This window comes from Festucalex cinctus, chromosome 14 (assembly GCF_051991245.1).
Source record: "Festucalex cinctus isolate MCC-2025b chromosome 14, RoL_Fcin_1.0, whole genome shotgun sequence".
Classification (NCBI taxonomy): domain Eukaryota; kingdom Metazoa; phylum Chordata; class Actinopteri; order Syngnathiformes; family Syngnathidae; genus Festucalex; species Festucalex cinctus.
In genome coordinates, this window is record NC_135424.1 from 23729238 (window position 1) to 23744333 (window position 15096).

General features: G+C 38.8%; 1 protein-coding gene across 1 annotated transcript; it reads left to right on the forward strand.

Annotated features, from left to right (window-relative positions):
- The first annotated feature begins 652 nt into the window (after nt 1-652).
- fgf8a (fibroblast growth factor 8a) lies at nt 653-6447 on the forward strand. The gene is made up of 5 exons (XM_077495101.1): nt 653-1281; nt 1373-1409; nt 1911-2091; nt 3650-3756; nt 4665-6447. The coding sequence occupies exons 1-5, from the start codon at nt 1259-1261 to the stop codon at nt 4947-4949; spliced, it is 633 nt and encodes a 210-aa protein (XP_077351227.1). The 5' UTR covers nt 653-1258; the 3' UTR covers nt 4950-6447.
- The last annotated feature ends 8649 nt before the right edge of the window (nt 6448-15096 follow it).

Below are 15096 nucleotides of genomic sequence, written 5' to 3' on the forward strand. Positions count from 1 at the left end.
CCTAATTAATGAAGTGGCCAAACCAAACCAATCAATCAAGCCTAATTAATAATAGTCTCGCACTGACTAGAGCCCAATTTGCAGATAATGACTGTATATAGTCAAGTGCTTCGGGTGAAATGTTCATCTTCCCTGCAGACATCAAGCATCAAAGACTTTCCCCGTCGCGTTCATTGTAGCAGAAATCGGCATTATTGTACAAGGGTGTTAGTTTCTTTTCTTCACATCTACAAATGAAAGGAGGGGTCTTCTTTTTCTTTCTTTTTTACGCTAATCGTTTGTAATCCTTTTAATGTCTGACACGTCTCTGTCAATACACAAAACTGAGCATAACATCCATAAGATGGAGGAGAGAGGGGGGGGGGGGGGGGGGCAAGGTGCACATGCTTATAAATTGGGGATGGCCTTATAAGAATTTATTGTGGGGATGGAGACAGTGATATGTGTTTCGGGTTGGCATTATAGCCTCCTTCGTGACACCCACCCCCAGTTCTCCTTCTCAAGAGTTGGGTAGGCCGACTTCTCTCAGGTGAAGAGATGTTTCAAATCAAAGGGGGGGTAGGGGGTGTTGGCGAGGAGGGCGTGGGGGTGTCCGCTTTTGTTCTGCAAAAAGGGGCTTGTTCTTTGCAGATCAGCCTGACATTTTAACCGAGAGTGCGCCAAGTGAGACGCTTGACAGGCGGTGTGGGATGGGAGCGGAGGGTGCAAAGAAGGAGCGTCCTGCGTGCAGTTCTACCACAGACAAGTGGATCCGGGTTCTCGAACACCTCCGAAACCAATGAGGAAAACGCCCGGCGCAGGATCACTCACACCTGGACCCTGAGGACTGCGCAGATTGCAGGCGGAGAGAAAAAAAAACAACAACAAAAAGTCTGACAATACGGATGAATTTCTATGACTTTCGGGTTTAAAAAAAAAAGAAGAGAGAAACGAAAAATGAAAATAGATTCACTAAATGATGCAGTGCCTTTTAGAAAAATTCAACGCACAAATCAGTTTCTGTAAGTGCACTTAAGACTTTTTGCCAACATTCTGTTCAACCAGTTGAAGTCATTCATCAACTTTAACTGTATGGTGTGCTCAGTGGAGCAGCGCAGCGGCCGATGTCCGTTTGACATTGATATGGTGTAAAAGCAAACCAAGTCTGCTGTGGGTCCGTGAGCCCTGCCAGGACCGCTGACTTTTGTGGATTTCTATTAAATCACCTGGAGCTTGATCGATCTATTTCTCACAAGAAACGTCTTCCCCTCCGTCCAATATGCGACCCACATCGAGCTACGTGTGAGTATCCAGCGTCACTGTTTTCGCATTAATGTTTCAAATAACTTGATAAAATGTGATTTGTAATACCACCCCCTCTCCCGCTTTTCAGGTTTATACACATAATCGCATTCTTCACCTACGCTCAGGTAAGTTGAATATTTTATTTTTACCTATAAGAATAGGCTATTCGTGTGTCTTCATTTTAGAATAGACCATTTGTGAAGTGCCGCCAGGATTTACACATTATGTGAAATGAAACTATAAGGCCCCTGCGGTAAATTGGGCGACCCGTCGGGTCTAATGAACATATAACGGACCCATGAGGCACAGATCCTCACATTCGACCTGCTTACGAATCTTGTAAAAAGTGTCGTCGGGGTTTACTTCCTCTTAGAGCAATGTTTTCCTCATTCCATCACAGGCGACTGTGACAGGTGGAAGCGATCAAATAATAAGCATTAAATGTTTGAAAGTATTTTACACAACCGCTTTTGGTTTGGGGGGAGTTGTCGTTTAATGAAGCAATTCACAAACAATCAAACAAACATGTTAACATGCACGTACATTAACTTAACAAGTAACCGATTAAAAAAGTTACATGCAGGCTACACGTAGTACGGATTGTGATGATATCTAATTTCTGACAGGTAACCAATCAGTCCCCGCCTAATTTCACGCAGCATGTAAGCGAGCAGAGCAAAGTGACAGACCGCGTGAGCCGCAGGTTGATCCGGATCTACCAGCTGTACAGTCGGACCAGCGGCAAGCATGTGCAGGTCCTGCCCAACAAGAAGATCAACGCCATGGCTGATGATGGAGCCGTTCACGGTATGGTCCACGTTTGTCTACATCCTCTAAAATGTCCTCTAAAAATGATGTTGGTGAATTTAGAATTAGATTTGAATTATTTCCAATGAGTATATAATATAATAATAATAATAATAATAATAATTACAATAACCCATTTATTTAAATGAACTAATATATATTTTCTTATTCCTTGTGGATCAGTCTTCTCTATGATGACTCTTTATTCTTTTACATCTTTATTAAAGATTAAAACACAAAAAAACTTTTTTTTTAATGTATTTATTTATTTATTTATTTATTTTACAAATGTTGCACTTTCTATTTTAAATGATCTATATATTTGGAATTTGTCATTGAAATGTGCAAATAAGCACCATCTAGAAACAGCTCACAATTATCTGCCAACTTTTATTTATTGAGATGGATTTTGTTTTTATTTCACAGATAATTAAACACTATTTGAGGTGGTCATATTTTGCACCATTTGGACTGGTGTAGTTTTGAAACGCATGAAGCTCAAATAGTGTCATTCTGACTGTGACTTGTGCTGAACGTCCTCCAGAGATTCTGTTGGTCTGGAAGAACCATTAAAGTCTTACATCGACCTCCCAAAATTTTCCTGCATAGTTCCACTTAAAAAATCTCCTGAATTTAAATTGGCTTAAGTGGACTTTCACACAGAGTTTTCTGTATTTCTTTCTTTTTGTTTTGGGTTGGGGTATGCGGTGCCTATGACAAAAATTGCATCCCCCCCCCCCCCTTTTTTTTATTTGTTTTTTTTAATGTTTTGTTGTTGTTTTACTCGTGCAAGAGAAAGTCATTTGTGTGTGGCCTGCACAAACTAATCAGGTTATGGAAATAATATAGGCAAAGGAAATGCATGTGAATGTAGTATTGTGAGTAGTGTGTGGGGGTGTCTTCGTAATAGATTTTTATTCAGTTCAACTGTGCTGTACAGGTCATGCTCTAATCTCAGTAATCATCATGGAATGGAACTACAATGTTTTCAAGACAACATGGATTTTCTCATTTTTTTGTATCATTACTATGATGCAATCTTTTTCAAAAAACCATGTGTGGAGAAAACAAACTATTTCTCTGCAAATTCACTCAGCTTCATAAATCCAGACCTTTTTTTTTTTTTTTTCCATCTTGCAGAAAAACAATCCAGACGGGGAAAGCCCATAATTCCTTAACATTACAGTATTTGTGGGGATATAGAGATAAATGTGAAGCGTCAAGTAAAAGGCCCATGCAGATTTATTTGAAAATAAATTTTTGATGGCGATGATGGGCTCTGCCTCCTTAACTTTCAAAGACTCAAAAGACACCTGGTTTTATCATTTTTGAAAGAATTTCAGGATACATAAATCCATGGGAATGATTCCACAGGTTCTTGTGGAGAAATACAGAAATCCATGGAAAAGTATTTCTGTTTCTGATCTACATGTATACATACATAATGTCTTGTTAGGTCAATCGTGCAGGTCAGATGAGGCGGATGAAAATATTAAACGTGTGTCAACAGACCTATTTGCTAATGGAAATGTTTTTGTTTTTTTTTCCCCTCCGTCAGCCAAACTCATTGTGGAGACGGACACATTTGGAAGCCGTGTGCGTATCAAGGGAGCAGAGACTGGCCTCTACATTTGTATGAACAAGAGGGGGAAGCTCATTGGCAAGGTGAGAAGCTGTACTGTTGTTGGACCTTGTGTCAAATGCCAAAGGTCACGTGAGCTAAATTAAAGGAGTTGCAGTCGGATTCATAGACAATTATAACACATGTCCAATCTATGTTGACATTTGGCAAGATATCATGACACTGTATCGTAAAGTCAAAGGTGCAAGATAATAAGAGACATCTGAACACAACACAGTAAAATAACACATTTAAAGTATTATTATTGGAAAGAGAGGTCATGATACAATCAAAAACATAAATACGTTATCTGTATGGCGGTAACATTGTAAGACTCATTTCACCCTTTCATCCCTCCCTTCACAGTGAACACATAAACACACTGCCCTCTCTTCCCACCCACCTAGCACCCTGCCTCGTTTACCATCTGCCCATAGCTCAATTACAGCATGTCCCAGCCCCATGAGTGTTTGTGGAGAAAAAAAAAGAGAGCAGAGAGAATATTTTGCATCTACCTGTTCATAAGATCCATGTCATACCTATTACATTTTTAGCAGATGGGTGAGTCGGCGCGCTACTACTTCTTGTCCACCTAGTTGCTATAAATGATGTCATTCTTGTTGTTAATTAATTTATCAACCAATTAATAGTGACAATTCACTAAACTTTGAAGTCATCCCCACAGTAAATCCCCAGTTGGTAGCTGAAAAATTCACTGCACATAAAAGCACCCCCCAATTTTGTAATGTCTGTAACATATGCTGTATTTACAGAACAAGGGGAGGGGGGTGGGGTGGTGGTGGGGGGAGGGGGTGGTGGTGGGTTGGAGGGGGTGGGGGGGGGGTGTAGCTCAGTGAGTTAGCATGTGTCTGGGAGTGTGCATGCAGGGGACAGGCAGTTCATATTTTGCTTTTCATTTCTAAGTGTGAAAAAAACAATTGTGGTTTGACAGAAAAACGGACAAGGCCGTGACTGCATCTTCACTGAGATCGTGTTGGAGAACAATTACACTGCGCTGAGGAATGCCCGGTATGAGGGATGGTATATGGCCTTCACCCGTCGAGGACGACCACGAAAAGGATCGCGGACGCGGCAGCACCAGCGTGAGGTCCATTTTATGAAGAGACTGCCAAGGGGTCAGCAGCCTGCGCATCCCAGCCACCAACGGCCGTTTGACTTCATTCACTACCCCTTCAACCAAAGGACTAAACGTACACAGTACTCATCAGAGCGCTGAAGAATGGAAGTGGAAAAGAGAGAAACACAGACGGACTGGTAGATTTATCAGAGGTAGATTCAGTGCTCGCTTCTGCTCCTCTTAACCCAGCAATATTCTATCTTAATGTGTAGTTGATGTGTTATTATTTTGAGGGGAAGGCTGTAAATAGACAAAAATGAGAGCTCTATTTTTCTACATCAGATTTTTAATTCCTGACTATAAAATACAAAAAGCAAAGAGTTATTTTTTTAGACGCACACAACTCATTGACTTATTGTTGACAAGTTAGTAGAGTTATTTTTTTTCTATTTGTTATACTATGGGGGTCTTTTTTTTGTATACTCTTGATTGCTGCTCAAGGAAACTTGAACAGTTAGAACGCACTGCCAAATCACATTTTTCTATGGAGAGGAGTTCAGTAACCAATGGCCATGTTTATGTGGTTGACATTGGCAGATTAGCTCCTTTCCAGACGACCTGTCATGAGGGGAATATATTTTCGTAACACAATTCAAACATTTTGTAGAATCCAGTGGAACAAAGGCAGCTATATTTGATTATTACAGGACTGTGGAGTTGTTGTGTACAAAAGACATAGGGGCCTATTCACCAAAGGTTTGCGTCGCCTTTGCACCGCAGTAACCGGCAAAAATGGAGCATTTAGGGAGCACCTAATTCACTAAACACGTGCAGATGGGGAAATCCGTCACTAAGTGCTCTGCCGAACAGATTGCGTCACGGTGCGCCGGTGTTATTTGCGCGTATGTAAATTAGGTAATTTGCATACATTTGACGCAAAATATGCCCACCGCAATGCAAATGAGACTCATTGATATGCAGCGTCTAATTCACTAACGCCAGCGCAAATAGCAACACCTCGTTTGCGTGACGCAAATAACGTTTTTGGAAAGCATGTATTAACCTGACGCACCTCGATCTCCGGTAGTACATGCCATTTGCCGCACAACATGCGCGGCTGATCACGCAAAGAGGAGAGAAAGAGAGAGAGAAAAGGAGAGCGAAGGGGAAATATTTCCGTGTTAGTTTAAGACACATCGCGTAACCCGGGCTGATCGGCAATAGCGGGGAGGCATTTTACGATCATTCTTTCGTGCCAGATGCATACTGTACGGCCACACCAACCTCTGAAAATATATTTTTGAAACACGATCGCACCAATAATTTGTACTTTATGAATGAATGACGTCGTTGTCATCCTCTCTGCTTAATGGCGCTCTAAACGCTTACTCTCGGTTCAACCTCGCTTTCTGATAATGTCATCTTTCTCGCAGCTGTTACTATAACAACTATGTTCTTGGCGCAAATCCATTGCCATGTGTGGTAAATCAGGTGCAAATTTGCTGTCAGTTTTGTGGGCGTGTTTGCGCCGGTATATGATTAGAGCAATATCCTTAGTGAATAGGTGGGTAACTGGGCGCCGACTGCGGGTGCAGTTGTGGTGCAATATTTCGTGCTATTACTGGACGCAGCACATTCTTAGTGAATATGCCCCAAAAAGTTGTAAAGATACCCTGGACATACTCATTACACCTGGAACTGGCTTGTGCTTTGTCTATTTGTATTTGTATGTTTTTCTACATATAAAATATATATTTTATTTGACGTGTAAAATAATTTTAAGGATGAAATATTTATTTAAATGTGTAATGAAATACTGATAATAAATTTTTGTTTGGTACTACTTGGATCTGTTTTGTTTGCACCTTAATCCAAATGTAAAGACTAACAACTGATCAATTTTTCAATTATAGGTAAACCATTAAAGTTATATATATATATATATATATATATATATATATATATATATATATGTATATATTAAGGATGTAACGATATCTAAATATCGCAATACTATATCAGAATATGAAGCTCACAATACGATAATTATCACGATATTGTGGGGAGGTTGCCAATATTTAAAAAAGGTCACAATACTGTATAAAAAGAGCTCATACTAAAAAAACACAATATTGTGCTTTTGTACATAACAGCAATACATATAAACTACCTCCAATCTCTAATAACACTTAATATTGAGGCACTTACTCGCTAGTGCAAGCCCACATTGAGTTCCTCCATGTATTGACTCGCTTTACAAGCATATTACAATCCCCTTCATCTGACAATTAGTGTATTTTTAAACATAGACGGGCCAAAACATACCAAATGAAAACTAAACTGCACAGCTAGCCACAATAAATATAATAATAAATATAATAAAAATAAATGTACATTCCAAAATAAATATTTTTTTATGTTGTTAATGTATTATTTCCCTGTCATTTGATTTGGAAATTGCTGCAACATATAAAAGTACTTACTGAATAATTGTTGGAATTTATTAAAGTGTAATTCCAGAAAATAGAGCACTGCGTAAAGGGCTGCCAATATGTTAGCTAAATTTAATTTCTATGCTACAACAGTATACATAACAGCACTGGTAATTTGCAACATTTTTTTTTAAAGTTTTTAATTTTTCATAATGCTTTGTACAAATGTATGGCGAAGCTCTTTTTAAATGCTAAAATCTGATTATTTATTCATGGCAAAAAATAAAGTCAATCAATATTGCTTAACTGACGTGTAAAATTGTATAATGTATAATGTGTTGTTATTATTATTATTATTATTAGGTATTAGCAAGTACCGGGCCGATACCCAGCCTTATTCCAAGGTATTCGCAACGGATCAGAAACTACAAATTAGAATATAAATTTGCCATTAATTTCAATTTTAAGGAACAATGCCATATTTAAAACAATCTGTCATTGTTTTGTTGGGGGGAAATTTTACGTGGTAAAGTAGTAGTGGTATCAGTACTTGGTATCGGTATCAATGACTACTCAGGAGTTGAGCACTCTTACTGGTATCAGTCTGAAAAAAGTTGTTTTGAACTCCCCTAATAATAATCATCATCATCATCATTATTATTATTATTATTATTGTTGTTGTTGTTGTTATTTTTACATGTAATGCAGCACAAAAAAAATGTAGTTTAATGTTATACTTGATTATTTTTCTGACTTTTTCTAACATTCGTTTTGCACTAACACCTTTTCACAGAGCAGAGAGGAAATACTCTTGTCTTTTGTATCACCCCAGATGAAACCTGACCAGGGAAAGCTAACAAGGAGGGTATTCTTAGTCTGATCTGAACAAGGATAACAAGGTCATTTGAAGTCATGAAGATCACCCCCTCCTTCCTTTTCAGTAGATAGCAGCATGTCAGTGTCAGGGCGCTTTGCTGTTGTCAGAATGATCCAGCCATGTTTGTTTATAGGCTTTAGCTTACACCAGGTTCTGAAGCACTCAGTATCTCCAGTGTTATTCTTTAATCTGTTGCCTCTAAGTTTACTTGATTGACTAATCACAGCATGTAGAAAAGTAGGTGGGGATGCAGGTACACACGTGGGTGAAAGAGAATGTGAAAGGGTTGCTATTATGTTAGAAGGTTGAATCCGATACATGTATTGACATTTCGTCTGTCTCCATCAACATTGACTATGTATTTAAATGATTAGTACACACCCAATCCACAGTAAATAATTTATTTGTGTTCATATGACTTTATTGTTGGTTTATGGATGGTTGGTTAATTTCTCTCTATTGGGTAGTGTGTTTGTGCTTGTTTGCCAGCAGGAGCGCAAATAGCTCCTGCAGAGCTATTTGCTTGATTGAAAGTTTGCTGGTTGCCATCCAGTGGCAGTCCACCCTTTTCTGCAATTGGCTGGCAACCAGTCCAGGGTGTACCCCGTCTACTAAGGGTGTGCCAAAAACTCGATTCATAAAAGAATCGAGATTCTCATTTATTAATCGAATCGAAATTTAATATCTAAAAATTTATTTTATTTAAGTTAGAAATGAAGAAGAAGGGGGAAAGTCAGTTGTAGCCCACATGCTGTTTTTGTGGAAAAAGTCACAATACAAAATTAATCAATGTTTAAACAAAAAACAAAAAAATGACACTAATGTCTCTATTTGTCATTTTGTCTTGCAAAGCAGACCGGAGTAGATAATGACAATGTTGTGCATATCTGTAAATTGAAGCAGAAATCATTTGTCAAATAATTTTGAATTGAAAATCGTTTGAATCGAGAAATGAAAATCGATTCTGAATCCAATCATAGACCCAAAAATCATAATCGAATCGAATCGTGAGACAAAGATTCCCAGCCCTACTGCCCAAAGCCAGCTGAGATAGGCTCCAGGACCCCCGCGACCCTTGTGAGGAAGCAGTCAAGAAAATGGATGGATGGATGGATGGATACATTTCACATGTAAAAATATAGATTTTTTGGCCTGAACTACATACAAAATGTCACAGTGCGTGGTTCATTATTAATGTCCAATGTTCAGGAAGAAATAAAAAGATGGCAGACAGAGAAACACGACAGTCTATTTTGTCACCCGTGTAAAGACAGTCTCGTGTCAGTCATTCAACCAAGAAAGAAACTAAGAATGAACAAAAGAAATAAAGATTAGCCAAAGTTGCTCTCCCCCACTCGCATAGCAACAAACGTGTTAGTCATGTTTCCCAGCATATATTCACAACTATCTCGTTACATACTGTATCTGAGCTGCATTGACTATATGTAATTACATTGCGAGAATAGTTCAGTTTCCATTCGGCCTGACAGCAGCAGAAGAGCCTGACCCACAATTTAGAGGGGGCGGACCATTGGTACATTTTCAAAATGGACAGTAAACAGCCTGACTGATAAGGAGTTTTTGAGGCCGATGCAAAAACCACAACAACTACTTTACTATACTATATAATGTATATAATGTTGTTTTTCCCCCCCACACAATGCATTTCACTGGGTGTCAGTTATATGCAAATTTTCTGTGCTAATTTTGTCAACGAAAAATTTTCGCCACAAACATTTTTTTTTTCCAGGCAAAAATTAAATTAAAACTAAAATAGAAGCCATTCATTGAGACGAAAATTAAAAGTGACTGACAATTTCGTCAATGACAAACAAAAATAAAAACAACACAATTAACAAATATTCACACAATCAAATCAGAAGGAATGAAACGCGGGTTGGAGGAAAGAACCACTCAGAAACTGTTCAGTGTTCAGTGCACTTTGTTTAATGTTCATGTTAACATTCATTATGCAGCTGTAAGATTAATCTCGAGTAATTATGCACTTTTTTTTTATTTGGTTGAAAACTGTTCTACTATTGTCAGTTCAACATGTTTAATTGAAACAATGAATAAAGACACTGTTGTATTAAATATGTCTTGCATGTTAAACTACAGTTACAAATAGGTGTGTTATAATTAGTGTTGTTCCGATACCGATACTGGTATAAACAGTGGTATCGGTATCTGTGAGTACTCACAAGTAACATGCCGATACCATTAATTCCAACACTAATATAGGATTTTGGATGCAGCATCTTGTGTCTTGCTCGTGCACGACATTCACTGATATGTGACATATCCACTGCATGCCGATCTAAGATATGCTATTGGCCCTTGAATGCTCTGAACCAATAGCAGGACAGCTTTCCGATTCCAGACGGACCTTCCTCTCCAGCACCCCTGAATATACCTTACCAGGGAGGGTGAGGAGTGTGATCCCTCTGTAGTGGAACACACCCTCCAGTCCCATTTTTTAAAAAAGGGGGACCGCCACCTTACTGCGCACCTGACCCTTTGGCCCCTTCCAGAGGTGGTGAGCCCATGGGAAGGGGGACCCACTTTACCTTTTCGGGCTGTGGATACAGGCCGGGCCACCATACGCTCGCCTTCAATTCCCGCCTCCAGGCCTGGCTCCAGAGAGGGGCCCCGGTGACCCACGTCCGGGCAAGGGAAATCTAGATCCATTTATTTTTATCATCATAAGGGGTCATTTGTGTCATGCTTTGTCTGGTCCCCCACCTAGGACCTGTTTGCCATTGTACCATTGCTATGTGATAGAACAGAGGTGCCAAATGCACAGCACAGTAGCTTAGAAAAGAGGTAAGAACTTGAAAGGAACTGTTATAATAGCAGTGGAAAGTCAATTCCAATAGCAGGCAAGGCCATTGTCCAATATTTGAACCCTTTAAACGTTTTGGAAGTTTGACTTCTCAAGAGACGAAATCAGCCTCAACTTTGAAGATCACATTCAGCTTACAATTCCTCTTCTGAGGCATCAGCCAAAATGTGGTTATTTTGTTGTTGCTCCTTGTGGTATTTTCTTGCTTAAATGAGGTCATATTACCACAGTGGGAAATTTGATTTCATAATTTTGTGTCAATTAAAAGATTATATGCCATTTGATGTGGCCTGTGAAAAGTGCTTTATTGATAACTTATCATGGATATGATATATCAAATGCTTTTGGTCACATGAAGAAAATTTGTTTTGTTTTGTCCCACCACCCCACAATAGAGACACTAAACTATTGTATTTACAAGTCAATATAGCCTTTGTGCATTTTGGGGCGGGGTGTCATTGTAACTCTTTTTCATCTTAAAGTTTCATATTTCATAGCTCATTTTTATGTTCATGTCATCCCATATAAAAGAGCATAAGTGGAAATGTGTAGTGATATTTGTGACATATGCAGGCAGACAGTTCATTTTTGATGCATCGAAGAAGCGGCGTGTCCGGCATCATATGAAATAGACAACATCGACAAGCGATCAAAACATTACATTGTATTTACAATACATTATTACATTAGTCTACATTACATACAAGGCACTGGCACATGTCACAACTTCACCAACTTCACCAAAATCACCAAGTGTGTGCAAAATTCATCTATTTGCCTATATATTGTACTCCTCCCAGAACACACAAAATGAGCTGCCCAGCAATTTTGCGCATGTAGCAGACATAAACCTGGTTCGTACATAAGCTTACACATCTGTTTGCATGAGCTATCTACCTTGTAACAATTTTTTTCCACACTCAAAACATTAGTAAATCAGGACTTATTTAGCCATGTATTAGGCATGGGAGTAATTCCTTGCAATTTACATGAACTTGAAATGTTGCTGTTTGTTGATGATTTGAAATGTGAGATGGAATGCATATTTTTCCACATGCTCAAACACTTTGGGGAGGGGCATTTTCTGATCTAGCAGAGCAATGCCTGACTATCTCCTCAATGCTCCAATCACGTAACTGATTCACAAATGGATTAAGACAAGCAGGGAGAGGAGAGGTACCAGTGTGAGTTGGCTGCTTTTTGGACGTCATTGCCTAGCTCAAGGACACCTTGACGGTGCTCAGGAAGCAGATTAGAATTATTCCATCACCAAATCCCAATTGTCCAATTTGGTACAGAGACATATTTGACGTTTGACTATCTGGTCCCAAGCCAGTTACAAACAGGGCTAGTCCATTGTAGTGGACATCTCTGAGGTCTAATACATCAATCAATGCATTCTGAAACACTAGTTGACATACTATTTGTTTGAGTTGCGAAAAGATTTCGTTTCCAATGTTGCTTCACATTTTTAACAATCACACAAATGTAAAAATGAGTGGCGAAGAGCCCAAACATTTGAATGCTTGTGTACTTCTATAATTGAATGTTACATTAAATTAAATACATGTTGTCTGGTGTGGGATGCAAGAGAGAAATGGAGCAGTTTTTGGTGATTCTTCATCTACAAAAGCCTGTCTAACCAAGAGACTTGAATAAAATGGTCTTGACAATACTTGACATTAATCTGCTTAAGTCCTTCCACATTGGATTAACACAGCATTTTCTTTTCAAATGACTGAGTTGAAGCTGCCAGACACAAGAACACTTAAAATGTGTCCCTTAGGATAACTTAGTCATGTAATCTGACAGCAATAAGCACTTTATTTGTAATTGGAGAGATGTGAATGACAGTACAGCATGTTTATTGCACTGACTCTCAAATTTGCATGCACTGGAAAGACAGCAGACTGTAAATTGATTAAATTAGGGTACTGGTCTAGCCTCTCTATAGAACCAGCTTGTGGGAAAAATCACACCTTTGTGTTGCCATGCTGCCTTGCAAATGTGGAGCAATTCCGGTGCAAAAAACGGGGGTAAGATCACTTTCATCCATTTTATTGAGCACCACCACCATCCCTAAGAATAAACAAACAAATCTAGCTTTTTCATTTGCTTAGGGAGCAATTTAACCCCTGCCACGACCCCCCTGTGGAGGCCGTAGAATAGCAGGGGTGAACAGGGAACGTGACCCTGCCTCACTAAGCAGCTTCAAATGCCACAAGCTAACACAGAGCTGCTCCAATCAAAAAGCACTTACAAACTCTAACAACTTGTTGCATGGGCTCCGAAACAGTCTGCAAGATGATGATTTTCCCAGGGAACAACTTCTGTTGACAGTCTGTGATGCAGACTGGGTGTGAGGTCGTCATTAAGGTTTTCATTGAAAATCTCCTGAAACCAGTATTTTTGAGAGTAAAATTAATTTTATTCAATTTGCCGTCTATTTAGGACACACATTTTACGGGAGGTGGAGATATAAATAATGCACTCTTAATTAATTAATGTATGATGAACTGGGAGGGGCTGAATGGGTCAACTTTCCTTTTTTTAACATAACTTTGTGAAATTTCAATAGAAAAAGATGACTATCTGTAGTGATCCCTGACAGGACAAGCCGAAAGAAAAAGAAGAAAAAGACGACAACTTTATGTGGAATAGGTACTTAAGTTGATGACTACACTACTTACCACTGCCCCCAAGTGGTAAAGAGAAAATGTTGAGTTTCAATGCAGTATGCAGACATTGGATTGATTAAATTTAATCTTTTTTTTTTTTCGTTTTTTTTTCACTTTTTTTAAGAAGTCATTTTGTAAAATAATAAAATGTAATCTGTCCATTTTTGAATCCTGCACACTATACAACAATAAAATAAATTATGTTAAAATTAGATATAATGTTGAGAGCAAATCACATGCATTACTGTATAATGTTATTCTATAGGGTTTTTTATGCATTAGCATTTACTGATTATATGTTGAATTTCTTCTAAGTCTTAAATCCAGCACCCCTCAGATAGTGTAATTACTTATTTTAATTTTGTCGGCAAATTTACTCATCATTAAATAAAGAATGGGGGCATACATAAATCGTCTATCTTCCTGAGCGATATTATGATCAGGCAGGAGATGTCAAATAAAATGATAGCTAGAGACAGACTGAAGAGGTATTTTTATTCAATTTCCTAGTTAACACAACAACAATTAAAACATTTGTATGGTGAGTCAACTTTAATTTTGCAGAAGAAAATATTGAAAGCAAAAGCAGCATTGTCAACAAAATGTTTGGATGTACTCTGTATTTCTCATAGATGAGTAGATTTGATTCCCTGAGATGTGTTCAGATGTGCGTTGTACAGAAGCACAGGATAATTCTATATTGAAAATGACAGGCCAGCCCACTATATATACGTAAGGTTAACAAAAGCTGCCAGTTCGTCCAACCTGGATAATTGAAACGCAAACAACTGATCAAAGTAGAGATCCATCTAAATAGTTTCATTGTTTATGTATGAGCCCGATGTGAGACCTGTTGACTTTTCCAATTGGAGCTGTAAACTTTTGTTTGTCCATGCATTTCTAAGACTGACTGTCAGTCTGATCTGAACAATTACTGGCTAAATGTGTTTGCCAGCTCAGAACCAGCTCCCCCTCTCGTTGCCCTAAAAAGATCAAAGGAAAGACATACCCCCCCAGTCCCGAAAGGTCCCCCTTCCCTCCCTATAGCCCCCTTCCAAACCCCTTCATTTCCTTTTAGCCATGACAGTTCAGCTGGAAAGCGAACCATAAATGATTTTTTCCGATGGCCCGGTGCTTGGGAAACGGGCTTTTTGAGCGCAATGCTTTCAACATAACCCTTTAGAAAAATAAAATAAAAAAGAAAGAAAAGGGAAGGCAAGACAAATGATCTGCATATTTCAATTATGTGCAGTTGTGTTCAGATGATCAAAGACCTGCCGGGATGTCAATTGTAACAGAAGGTCTAAGGACCCTCGTGATGTGAATGAGCACAAATTGATGCTACTGATGCTAAACGGTTAGGCGCCTCACAAAATGTCAGAAGGTCAATCAACTTTTGGTAGTCATTTGACCGTGACACAACCTTTGCGGTTTTGTGGCTTACCAGCCCTGATGGCTGCACTTGGCTGGTTTCTAA

Excerpts from the sequence above, each read along its gene's own strand:
- fgf8a (XM_077495101.1), top strand. The coding sequence starts at position 1,259 with ATGCGACCCACATCGAGCTACGT. Across the intron at positions 1,282-1,372 it reads CGACCCACATCGAGCTACGT|GTTTATACACATAATCGCAT; the intron begins GTGAGTATCCAG and ends CCCGCTTTTCAG. Across the intron at positions 3,757-4,664 it reads GGGGGAAGCTCATTGGCAAG|AAAAACGGACAAGGCCGTGA; the intron begins GTGAGAAGCTGT and ends GTGGTTTGACAG.